Source organism: Takifugu flavidus, chromosome 16, assembly GCF_003711565.1.
Source record: "Takifugu flavidus isolate HTHZ2018 chromosome 16, ASM371156v2, whole genome shotgun sequence".
Lineage (NCBI taxonomy): Eukaryota > Metazoa > Chordata > Actinopteri > Tetraodontiformes > Tetraodontidae > Takifugu > Takifugu flavidus.
Genome location: NC_079535.1, coordinates 13418586 through 13429493, shown reverse-complemented (window position 1 = coordinate 13429493; position 10908 = coordinate 13418586). Strand labels below are relative to the sequence as shown.

Here is a 10908-nt window from a genome sequence, read left to right as displayed (position 1 = left end):
TAGGAAGCACCATGCGCATGTATGGAAATATACATAAAAGTGACACAAAAGAGTTTTTGATGCTCAGTATTTTCTATTGGCTGACGTGTCAATTCAATCAAATTGATTAATATATATTTTAAAACTTTATGTAATAGCAACACACACATATTACCAAAACAAGTACAACTAAAGGTTGTTGTGTGTGTGTGTGTGTGTGTGTGTGTGTGTTGAACTGTCGCAATCATCGTGAAGTTGATGCATCTGCTAAAACAATGATTATCTTGTGTTTTTCTAACTCTACTCAAGTGCAGTTAAATAAACATGTAGTTTCGTGTGTGTCGTCGGCGGTGCAGTAGTTTATCTGTAGTTTCAGACTATTCCAAAAATTACGTGGGAGAACAAAAGAAGACAGAGAAAAAAAAGAACGTTTTAAAGGATTAGCGTCACTTCCGGCCTCATCCACCCGCATCCGGTGAAGGAGCACGCGCGGAGCGCCGTATCAGGCTGTGATTGGTCAGTTTCCACGGCTGCTCGGCGCTGATTGGCTGGCAGGTTGCCGCTCCAGACGGTCTATTTTGAACAAATACAAGCGACTCATTCGAGCCTCAGAACCTCCGGGCTGTCAGGACGGGAGACCGCGGCGCTGCAGCTCTCTGACCCCCGCAGCGATGCGGCTTTAGCGTGTATCCGGAGCCGCTCAACGTTTCTACCCTCACGGAACCGCCGCATCGCTCCCAACCGCCGTCCCATATTCTGCCTCTGAGATGTTTTTTTGAGTCGCTAGCTGTGTGTGTAGCTTCCGGGTTAGCTCGAAGTTCGGACCGTCTCGCTAATTTTCACGTTCCGAGTCAAAATCCAAATTATTCCTCCGCGAAGCAGCAGCAGCGGCGGCGGGACAAAGCTTACCGATGGAGTCGATGCAGGGCCCGGGCGCCACCAGCCCCGTGAGCGGCCTCCTGGAGCGAAGGCCGGACCGCCTCGCCGGGCTCTCCGCGCTCAGCCTGCCGGAGCTGAGCACAAAGAACCCGCACTGCCGGAACCTGTCCTCCCCCGGACCCACCACCGTCCTGTCGCCTGTCACTAACCTGGCTCTGGATATGAACAACTTGGCTGTACTTGGAAGGTTTGTTACCGGTTTGAACTGTTGAAGGTTGAAAGTTAGCTGGCAACAGTGCGTCTGTGGCCCGCATTCATGTCTCTGCTCCCCCCCCGCAGCTTCTGCGACACCCCGAAAAGGAGGAAGCACGGGCCCCTGGAGAAGGTCCCCTCCTTCGGTTCTGATGTGTCTTCCGATGCTGGTGAGTTCCAGAAGAACCCGTCTGCTCGCGGGTGGCCGCTGTTGGCGTGTCCTAGGGCCTCAGCGCGCGTGTGCTGCATGTGGGTTCCACCTGTTCTGATCTGGGCCACATACTGATCCCGACTCTCCTCCTGCAGGTCTTGGCATGGACCTCCTGAGCCCCGTGGATTCTGTTGAACTGGACAACACGTAAGTTGCGCTTGCAGCCCCCCCAGGTCGGGAGCTCCCTGCAGCCCCCCCAGGCTGGGAGTTCCCTGCAGCCCCCCCAGGTCGGGAGCTCCCTGCAGCCCCCCCAGCCTGGGACGGTCGCTCATCTTTGGGATTATTGTTTCTGCCGCTGACATCAAGGCAGCAGCTGCATGTAGCTGAGAAGATTAAGTGATGGGCTCTTAACTTTCTTTCACTCAGAAGGGAAAAAGGCTTCTGGAATCAGCTTGTTTAGCCTTATTCACCCCCCCCCCCCCCCTAAATTGGGTTGATTTGGTGACCAGTCTGAATCAAACTGGATTTCTTTTAGTTTTCCACAGATGTTTCACTAGAACTGAAGATGCCTCTTGGATAAGGGTTTTCTCCTTTGTTTCATTTGAACGCGGCTGGAGGCTTCGGGGGGGGGCAGCAGCCGGGTTATCACAGCCTGCCCCCCTATCTTGGGTGGCCTCTCCTCCAGGCTCCGCTGGGTGAGTCTGGTCTGAACACATCTGCTGCTGTCAGATGTGCGAGTTCCTCCACAGCAGCGTTTGATCCCCAATACGTCCCTCAGCCCCTTTACAGCTGCTGGGTTGCTAGGAGACCCCGGGCTGGGGGAGGACGTGCCCTGCTTGGTGTCAGGGCGGCCCTCCCACTCGGGGCTTTGGCACACTCCTCCTGTGCGCTGTTATTTCAGAAGGGAAAGGGGGCTGGGGGCTATTGAGCTGAGGGGACCCCAGAGAACAGCTGCCCCCCTTTCTTCTGGGCCACATTGAGGCACGCTCTCAACAAACAAAGGCCGCTTGTGGTTGGTGCTGGTTCCAGCAGGCAAATGGCAGCTTGGTTGATCTCCGCCCCCCTGCCCCCCCCTTCCCCCCCCCCATGGACCCTCTCCTCCACTGGTTTAGCATACAGGTGGGGCTCTCTCCAGACCACCTCTGGCGTCTGCATCCCCCGACCCGGCTGCAGTGGTGCTGCAGGAGCTCAGGAGGCTTCTCGCCTCCGTTCAGATAATCTGCTGTGATCCTGGAGAGATCCGCTCAGACTGTCCTTCATGTGTTCTGTCGCAGGTTTGAGAGGGCCATCCAGCAGTCCAGCAGGATCGTCAACCAGTAAGTGCCATTCCATCAGAACACGGGTCGGGCCCGGAGGAAGGTTCTTTAGATTTGTGCTGACAGCAACTTCTGCTATCAATTGTAGAAAGATGCCGATCCGACGGATCAACTCGTTGCCGGTAAGCAGATTTATCCTGCAGGTTTTAATTCCTGCTCCAAGGAGTCAAGTGGGAGTACTGAGGAGTCCGAACGGGCCTCCGGCCTGTAGCTGAGGGGGGGGGGGGGTTCAAAAGTGTCTGACGAGCCGGTTCCTGGCCCGACCCCGTTGACCCCGTTGACCCTGTGAACTGTGCCCAGGTCCAGCTGCAGAGCTGCAGTCCATCCTTGAAGGGCCGAGACGTAGACGTCGCCCGCTACGGGATATTTGGCCGGCAGCCCTCCGGCGCCATGACCTCGTCTGTGTGTGACAACAAGGAGAACCTGCCAGAGGTCGGTGAGCAGCAGAACCTGCTGGACCAAACAGTTCAGTCACTAATTCACGGTCGGATCTCTTTATTCAGGAGGGCTTTGAATTTAAGAAGCCGACCAAGCCGGTCTCGCGCTCCCGCGTGCGCTCCTTCAACGGCGGTCCGTCCAAAGAAGCGTTTTCCTGTCGGCCCAGCTCGGCCCCCGCCCTCATGGTGTGTACAGGTGGGTCTCAGGTGGCGGCTGGTTCTGGGGCTGACGCTGCTCTCTGTCCCTCAGCTCTCCTCGCCTCCTCCGGTCACGCAGCAGCTGGACTTCTACGACTCCAGCCCCTCGTTCCTGCGGCGCTCCTCCCTCACTTCCTCCCTCAACGACGACGAGGACGACGGCTTCCTGGAAATACTGGACGACCACATGGAGGTGCGGCCTCGCCGGCTCGCCCGTCCTGTTGGCGGCGCCGGGCCGGCTGAGCGTAACGATCTTTGTTCCCCTGCAGGACGACGCCGGGATGCCGATGGGAATGGAGAGCTTGCTCACGGCTCCGTTAGTGGCCGACGGCGCCGCAGACTCGGTAAGTTGGACTCTTGTTCTGAACCTTCCGCAAGAAGCGAACGCGTCAAAATGACCGCTGCGTGGTGCCGCTGCAGCCGGTGATCCGCTGCCGCCCTCGGAGCCTCTTCCGCTCCCCGTCCGTGCCCAGCCCGGTGCCCCGCCCCTCCGCGAAGCGTCCCGACTGTCCTGCAGACGAAACCACGCCCATCCGAGTGAAGAGGCGACGCAGTCTGGCCGGGTCGCAGGTCACCACCCAGGAGCAGAACCCAGAGTCCCCCAGAGTGGTGAGTCCTGGTTCTGTCAGCGTGGTAGCGGAACCAAAGGAGTTCCTGTGGGAGAAGAACCTCCATTCTCCTCCTGAAACTCCGCCCCGTCTCTTCCAGGGGAGCGCTCTCTTTCAGAGGTCCAAATCTTTCTGCCAGACGAAGATCGAGACGCTGCTGGACGGAGAAGATGGTTCTAATGAGCTGATCGGGGATTTCACCAAGGTGAGGAGGGGGACGTCTCCAGCTGGGTCATCTGGGTGGAATGACCATCCTTTAACTGGGTTCCACTGGGTTCTGTTTCAGCCTCTCGTCCTCCCGACCACGGACGGGAAGCACCAGGACCTGAAGTACATCACCTCGGAGACGGTGAGGTCGCTTCTTCTCCTGCTTCCGTATTTGGTCTCATGACGTTGTTGTGCCTGCAGATGGTCGCGGCCGTCTCCCAGCAGTTCGCCCACCTCGTGGAGCGAATCGTCATCATCGACTGTCGCTACCCCTACGAGTTTGAGGGCGGCCACATCAAGGTGAGCTCCACTCCGGCCTTCGGGCCTCGGGCGTTTGCTTCTGGTACCAAGTCCAGTTTGTTCTGGTCAGGGAGCTGTCAACCTGCACCAGGAGGACCACGTGGAGGAGTTCCTCCTCAAAACGCCCATCGTCTCCTCCTGCGCCGACAAGCGCGTGCTGCTCATCTTCCACTGCGAGTTCTCCTCGGAGCGCGGCCCGCGCATGTGCCGCTTCATCCGCAAGCGGGACCGGGCCATAAACGAGTACCCCAGACTCCACTACCCAGAGCTCTACATCCTGAAGGGGGGATACAAGGAGTTCTTCCAGCAGTTCCAGGTCCGCTCCGCACCCTCGTGGTCCAGCACCTCCTGTGGCGCTGTGGTTTCACCTCCTTCTCGTCCCTCAGGCGCAGTGTGAGCCGCAGTCCTACCGCCCCATGCATCACCAGGACTTCAAGGAGGACTTGAAGAAGTTCCGCTGTAAGAGTCGGACCTGGGCCGGGGAGCGCAGCAAGCGGGAGGCGTACAGCCGGCTGAAGAAGCCGTGAGCTCCTCCCACTGAACACGCGGCCCCCCGCCGAGCAGCCGGGGGACGAACTGTGGGGCTGCGCCCTGGAAACGCCTTTTTTATGGTGGCGACAGAAGAGGATTTTAAGGTTTGACTGCAGCCGAGTTATTTATGCAGAATTCTAAGGTTGAGAAACCTGTTGGAGTCTTGAGCTGCAGTCAAACCCCATTTTTTTCAATGTGACCATTTTTTTAAATTAAAAAAACAACCACTTGGACCTGCTGCCTCTTTCCTTCTTATTTTATTTTTATGGCATTTGTGGAACGAACCACTGCCAGATGTCTATGATGCCATGTTCCACTGAAGCCCGCTGGATTTTAGGAATCTTTCTAATCTCCCGTCTTCATGCACTTAATTTAAATACTTACAATTGGGCTTCTTTTTAAAAAGATTTGTGTTCCTGCTTTAACACGTTGATTCTAAATGTGTCTTTTCCCTGATGAGAGTTCACAGCCTGGACGCTGCAGCTCAGCAGCTCTGAGACGCTTCTGGAGCTCAAATCAGCCTTTTTTTCTTTGTTCTGCTTTGATGTCTAGAGCTGAGGCGACGTGAACACGCAGTAAATCGCAGGCGGGTTGGATTTCTGAGCCGACCCGCGTTCACATGATGTTGGTCACTTTTTTGGTTCCTCAACGTGTTTTTGCTGCTGTGCTTCAGTGTTTCAGCACGACTCTGATTTGAGATGGAAGATCCAGAGATCCAATAATGTACATATGTCTGTCCGGCTTTACCATTAAAACAGTTTTTACGGTCTGGTCCGAGTCCACTCGCTGCTTCTCTAGTGTTTTTCTCTTTTCTTCAGCTTTAACCCAGATCAGGAGCTTCGCTTCTGCTCTGCTAGCTTGTGGCGGGGAAGCCGCTTCCTGTTATTCAAGTTTTCCCTCTCAGCGCGACCTTGGGAGCGGCCTGTGTGCAGCGACACGTGCTCACGTGCTCACACACACAAACACACACACACTCCTCCACACTGGGAGCAGCGCCAGCCGCTTGTCCTGACAGGAGTTCAACAGGAACAAGTGCACGTGCCGTGAACATGTGACCAGCGGGGTGGAGGCACGGACGTGCTCAGCTCCCGCCCCTCTGGGGCTCTGACATTAGAGCTCAGCATTCCAGCTGCTGAATTCCACATAAAAGCTGCGTCGGTTAGGGAGCGCACGTGTTGCTGGGGCCAAAGGTGACGCCAATAGAACAAGTGGCGTCAGGAACCCTGGTGGCTCCAGAGATGAGAGGCTCCTCACAGGAGCAGAACCTCCAGCTTTAGCTGCTTCTTCAGGAGGCCTCAGGCCCAGCCTGGCCCACCTTCACACCCCCTTGAGTCTGACCCGTTCACTAAGAACCTTTGTGGGTGGAGGAGCTGCTCGGTGTGGTTGTGGAGGGGAAGGGTGGAGGTCTGTGGGGCTGAAGTCTGCCTGGTTCTCTCGTCTCTTGTTGGTTTCACTTCCTTCTTCTCAGAACACAGACTCAAACCAAAGCAGAGATTGCTTCATTTCTTACTTCCTGTGGTTCTTCTCGACCCACCGGCAGCAATAAACAAGCTGTCAATTTAAATGTCAGCTAACTGGGTCGAAATAGCTGAAAGTTGCTTGTGTTAACGCAGCAATCAGCCCAAAACGAAGACGCACGTTTGGAGTTGTGGACAGAAACATCCCATCTGCAGTGAACACCAGGCCTGCTTCTGTTTCAAGGCTAATCCAGCTCCCAAAGCAGCACCTTTTCCCTCTGCAAGTGTTCTCGTCCCACATTAAAACTCAGAAGTCAAATCATGAAAATGCAGCATTATGAATAGAAATATTACTTAGATTCCCCGAGAGATCCCACTAACAGATGTGAACCTCTTCAGCTGCTTCTGTCGGGTTCTGGGTGATGAAGTTCATTGTCCAGCATTTGTCTCCACTCATGATTACAGCAGCTGTTGGATGAGCAGCTGCAGAAACACCGAATCTGCAGTCGTCAAGCCGTTTTACAGGAAAAGGTCGTCCTGTTTATTCTTAAGTAAAACATTATATTGTATTGAATTATATTATATTAAATACATTATATTATATTATACTATATTATACAGTATTATATTATATTATATTAAATATATTATATTATATTATATATATTATATTATATTATATTATATTATTATATTATATTATATTATATTATATTATATTATGTTATATTATATTATATTATAGTGCCATCTGGTGTTCATATGAAGAAGCGCAGTTGAGCGGTCAGCTGACCAACCCGGAAGTGAGCTTCGCAGACGTGCGCGAAACGGGCTTTTCTCTCTCAGCTTTAACATGGTTCGCTGTTTTTTGATCCACACCATCTGTCCGGTCAGTAATCTCGGTCCCGGGGAGAGTCGGCTTCTTTACTCCCGCGTTTTTGGACCGAATGAAGCTACTTTTTCCGCTCAACACCGAGGGCTGAGTCCGGAGGAGAAACGACTCCTGCAGAAGGAGAAGGTGGCGGTGGTCGCCAGGTTAGATGATTTCCCTGACAATAGCTGTGACCTAATGAAGGTTTATCCAGCCGGCACTAGTTCACCTATGGAAGACAACCTAAACCTGCCCCACAGGCCTCGCCTGCGGGTCCCTGCAGCGGTTCTCCTGCAGCTGAGGTGTAGAAGAATGTGTTCAGATGTGTCTCTTCTCTTCTCTGGTGCTGTCAGGCAGGTCCAGAGCGCCGTCTGTCTGTCCCGGGAGGCTTCGGGTCGGCCGCTGGTGGAGTCGGTACCCGGGGAGGAGGCGCTGGCCCTGCAGGAGGCCGACAGCGGAGCCATGCGCCTCAGAGCCGGAGAGCCTTTCTCTGAGGAGATGAGCGCTCTGTGGCTGGGGGTCCAGAGCCTGGCCTTCACGCTGGTGTGTGAGGCCCATGAGAACCTCTTGCTGGCTGAGGGGACCCTGAGGAACCTGAGCCGACACTGCCTGGAGCAGCTGCACATGCTGGGTCAGGGCAGCGAGGTGAGCCGGGCCGTAGGCCGGTCGGGTTTAAACGTCTCCAGTACATGGTTCATGAATAACGGTGCCGCCCTCAGCCGTCACCATGACGACCTCGACAGCAGACCTTCCAGGAGCAACTAAAGAGACGAGATGTATCAAAAGGGAGCTTATCAGTGATTATTTAATAATATAAACTACAGTTTTGCTTTAAAAGAAATCCCAATGACAGAAAGATAGAAGATATGAAATGATTCTTTTTAGGTCTTTTTTCATCCTTTTTCTAAAGTGCATTTTTTGTGTAATGTTTGTGTAATTTTGTAGTTTGTGGGTGAGGATTAGAGCAGGAGATTTTTAATTGGACGCTTTAGTTCTGCTTTTACTTCTCTTAGAGGATGAAAGTGCTGATTCTCAACAAATCCCATTAAAAACAAACTCCTTAAGAATCCAGTAGAACATTATTGTCCGTGTGGTCAAAAGGTTTCCTGCTAAACTCTTGTTTTCGTGCTGTTTTTGAAAAAGAAGCACTCATTAAAGCAAACGAGGTCATGTGACTTCCCCCGGGAGGTTTTATTCTCTTTGATCAAAGTGTTTCAGCCTTTTCTGCCTGGATAAGCGGCTCCTTTAGCCACGGTGGAGCTGGAGCAAAAACACGAGCTCAAACCTCAAAACATCCGCAGCCATTTTTAGAAACGGGCACCGATGAGGACGAATGTTTGTGGGGGACCCTAAAAAGTGGCGGACCGGAGGTCACGACCTCTGACCTCGCTGCTGGTGGCCCTCCTGCAGATGTTACTGTTCCTGTGTCTTTGCTAACGACACTTCTCCTCCAGGTCCTGCTGAAGAGCGACCGCGTGGATGCTCTGCTGGGCCGCGTGCTTCCTCACGGGCAGCTCCTCTTCCTCAACCACCGGTTCGCTCAGGGGTTGGAGAAGGAGGTCGCAGCGTACGCATCCAAGTGAGGAAGGTGATGGTGAAGAAGATGATGGTGGTGGTGAAGAAGATGATGGTGAAGATGATGGCGGTGGTGAAGGTGATGATGATGATGGTGGTGGTGAAGAAGATGATGGCGATGGTGAAGAAGATGATGGCGGTGGTGAAGAAGATGATGGCGATGGTGGTGGTGAAGAAGATGATGGTGAAGAAGATGATGGTGCAGGTGATGATGATGATGGTGGTGGTGAAGAAGATGATGGTGAAGAAGATGGTGGTGGTGAAGAAGATGATGGTGGAAGAAGATGATGGTGAAGAAGATGATGGTGGTGGTGAAGAGATGATGGTGGTGGTGAAGAAGATGATGGTGGAAGAAGATGATGGTGGTGGCGAAGAAGATGATGGTGAAGAAGATGATGGTGAAGAAGATGATGATGATGGTGAAGGTGATGAAGACGACGGCGGTGGTGAAGGTGATGATGATGATGGCGGTGGTGAAGGTGATGAAGACGATGGCGAGTGCTCTCCACCGCAGGCGCGGCTCCACTTCACATGTGTCGGATTGAAGAACGGAGTGAAAAGCTACAGCAGATTAAAGGGTTTGTGAAGAGGCGGAACGCCGAGCAAGTCGTGCACATCAAAGGCGCCGTTTCTCCGCCTGACCTGGAGGAATCCAGCCTGACCTTGTTTTGAGGAGCGCCGCGGAGCCTCGGAGTGCTTCCTGTCCTCCGCAGCTTCCCTTCCCGAAGAGTCGGAGGACTGATTCATCTGACGCCGAACATCCTCCCGCTCTGGTTCGGCTGTCGGGATTGAACCAGAACTGTCACCGTCGGTGGGGACGACGAACACGACAGGAAGTGACAAACTCAAACAAACCCCATGAAAGCGACAACATGTAGCACACGTGTTTGAACATATGCTGCAGCTTCTCCAGGTTCTCGTGCGGCCAGGAAGGAAGGAAACGTTCGCCGCCATCGTTTCCAGCCACTCCGCTCCGTTCAGACCCTCGGGTCGTCGCCCATGACCCGTTCCTGTTTGTTGCCAAATGTTTGCAGACTCTGACACCTTCAGAATTCTGATGGGTTCTGTTTGAATAAAGAGCGGCAAGTGTTCCGAGCGTTCCGAGTGTTCCTGAGAGCATTCCTGAGAGCGTTCCTGAGAGGGTTCCTGAGAGCGTTCCTGAGAGGGTTCCTGAGAGCGTTCCTGAGAGGGTTCCTGAGAGGGTTCCGAGCGTTCCTGAGAGCGTTCCTGAGAGCGTTCCTGAGAGCGTTCCTGAGAGGGTTCCTGAGAGCGTTCCTGAGAGCGTTCCTGAGAGGGTTCCTGAGAGGGTTCCGAGCGTTCCTGAGAGCGTTCCTGAGAGGGTTCCGAGCGTTCCTGAGAGCGTTCCTGAGAGCGTTCCTCTGTTCTGACCTTCCCTCCCCAGGATGATGTATGTGCACCGTTTGACTCCAGAGGGCGGCTTGTTCATCCGTCACTTCTCTGTGCTCACTTTAAAATCTCAGATCGCCACAAGAAAAATGATTTTGTCGCACGGCAGATTGAAAGTGAGTTGTCCTCCAGAATGACGGATCTTCGGGGGATCTGGGCCCAGAGATGCTGCGAGTCCCGAGGTTTTTGCTTTGTGTTTAACCGGAGTTGGATGTGGGAGGATTTCTGATGATCTGGGCAGAAGAATCCCAGAGGATTAAACGGTGCACAAAAATACCCGCAGCATTTCAGGTGTGTGTGTGTGTGTGGGGGGGAATAAGCTGTCCGGGCTGATAAACGACCCCCAGTTTCAATAAAGTTCTTTTCCTGTAGTTGTTGTACCGAGCATCGCCACGAGGGGGCAGCGTCTCCCCGGCGACGGACAAGAATCCTGCTGCAGAGCAACACAACGAGCACGCGCTGCACGTGTGTGACAGCGGCTCCTAATTGTTGCCTATTACTAAAGCGCAGCCGATTTAATCCTTTTCCTGCAAACAGCTGCTGAATTAAAAATAAATAAAAGTGCACAAATTCATGTCAAGAGGGGATTAACGTGGGACCTCCTGCTGGACCGCTCATGCATGATCATTGTCTGGAGGAACATGGGCAGGGTTCTCAATCAGAGGCCAGGATACATGTCAGGAGCAGGATGTGGATTAGGACCAGTGCCAGGTGAAGCCTGGCTGTGCCGCGGACGTTCC

The 10908-nt window shown here is 53.5% G+C and overlaps 3 protein-coding genes across 52 annotated transcripts; all 3 read left to right on the top strand.

Moving 5' to 3' along the window:
* The first annotated feature begins 548 nt into the window (after window positions 1-548).
* cdc25b (cell division cycle 25B) lies at window positions 549-5627 on the top strand. The gene is made up of 15 exons (XM_057059351.1): window positions 549-1105; window positions 1198-1280; window positions 1417-1468; window positions 2536-2577; window positions 2666-2699; window positions 2878-3009; window positions 3081-3200; window positions 3265-3405; window positions 3482-3556; window positions 3633-3821; window positions 3921-4025; window positions 4107-4169; window positions 4229-4327; window positions 4398-4643; window positions 4714-5627. The coding sequence occupies exons 1-15, from the start codon at window positions 891-893 to the stop codon at window positions 4852-4854; spliced, it is 1737 nt and encodes a 578-aa protein (XP_056915331.1). The 5' UTR covers window positions 549-890; the 3' UTR covers window positions 4855-5627.
* A 1476-nt stretch (window positions 5628-7103) lies between these two features.
* ap5s1 (adaptor related protein complex 5 subunit sigma 1) lies at window positions 7104-10453 on the top strand. 50 transcript variants are annotated; one of them, XR_008954402.1, is made up of 6 exons: window positions 7104-7350; window positions 7540-7831; window positions 8641-8780; window positions 8910-8966; window positions 9099-9123; window positions 9187-10453. XR_008954402.1 is itself a non-coding variant. In XM_057059359.1 (4 exons), exons 1-3 carry the CDS (start codon window positions 7169-7171, stop codon window positions 8767-8769), a joined length of 603 nt encoding a protein of 200 aa, XP_056915339.1. In that variant the 5' UTR covers window positions 7104-7168; the 3' UTR covers window positions 8770-8774; window positions 9139-10453. The 50 variants fall into 50 exon arrangements, 1 of the variants encoding a protein (XP_056915339.1); XR_008954408.1 differs by lacking the exon at window positions 9099-9123 and adding an exon at window positions 9027-9051 and having other exon boundaries at window positions 9214-10453; XR_008954404.1 differs by lacking the exon at window positions 9099-9123 and adding an exon at window positions 9027-9051.
* Window positions 8863-10453, top strand: LOC130540305 (trigger factor-like). Its single transcript, XM_057059361.1, has 3 exons — window positions 8863-8918; window positions 8979-9054; window positions 9130-10453. The coding sequence occupies exons 1-3, from the start codon at window positions 8871-8873 to the stop codon at window positions 9345-9347; spliced, it is 342 nt and encodes a 113-aa protein (XP_056915341.1). The 5' UTR covers window positions 8863-8870; the 3' UTR covers window positions 9348-10453.
* Window positions 10454-10908: the final 455 nt, after the last annotated feature.

Coding starts and splice junctions, on each gene's coding strand:
- cdc25b (XM_057059351.1), top strand. CDS start 891: ATGGAGTCGATGCAGGGCCCGGGCGCCACCAGCCCCGTGAGCGGCCTC. Junction 1,106..1,197: donor AACTTGGCTGTACTTGGAAG/GTTTGTTACCGG, acceptor CCCCCCCCGCAG/CTTCTGCGACACCCCGAAAA. Junction 3,822..3,920: donor ACCCAGAGTCCCCCAGAGTG/GTGAGTCCTGGT, acceptor CGTCTCTTCCAG/GGGAGCGCTCTCTTTCAGAG.
- ap5s1 (XM_057059359.1), top strand. CDS start 7,169: ATGGTTCGCTGTTTTTTGATCCACACCATCTGTCCGGTCAGTAATCTC. Junction 7,351..7,539: donor AAGGTGGCGGTGGTCGCCAG/GTTAGATGATTT, acceptor TGGTGCTGTCAG/GCAGGTCCAGAGCGCCGTCT. Junction 7,832..8,640: donor TGCTGGGTCAGGGCAGCGAG/GTGAGCCGGGCC, acceptor CTTCTCCTCCAG/GTCCTGCTGAAGAGCGACCG.
- LOC130540305 (XM_057059361.1), top strand. CDS start 8,871: ATGATGGCGATGGTGAAGAAGATGATGGCGGTGGTGAAGAAGATGATG. Junction 8,919..8,978: donor CGGTGGTGAAGAAGATGATG/GCGATGGTGGTG, acceptor GTGATGATGATG/ATGGTGGTGGTGAAGAAGAT. Junction 9,055..9,129: donor GGTGGAAGAAGATGATGGTG/AAGAAGATGATG, acceptor ATGATGGTGGTG/GCGAAGAAGATGATGGTGAA.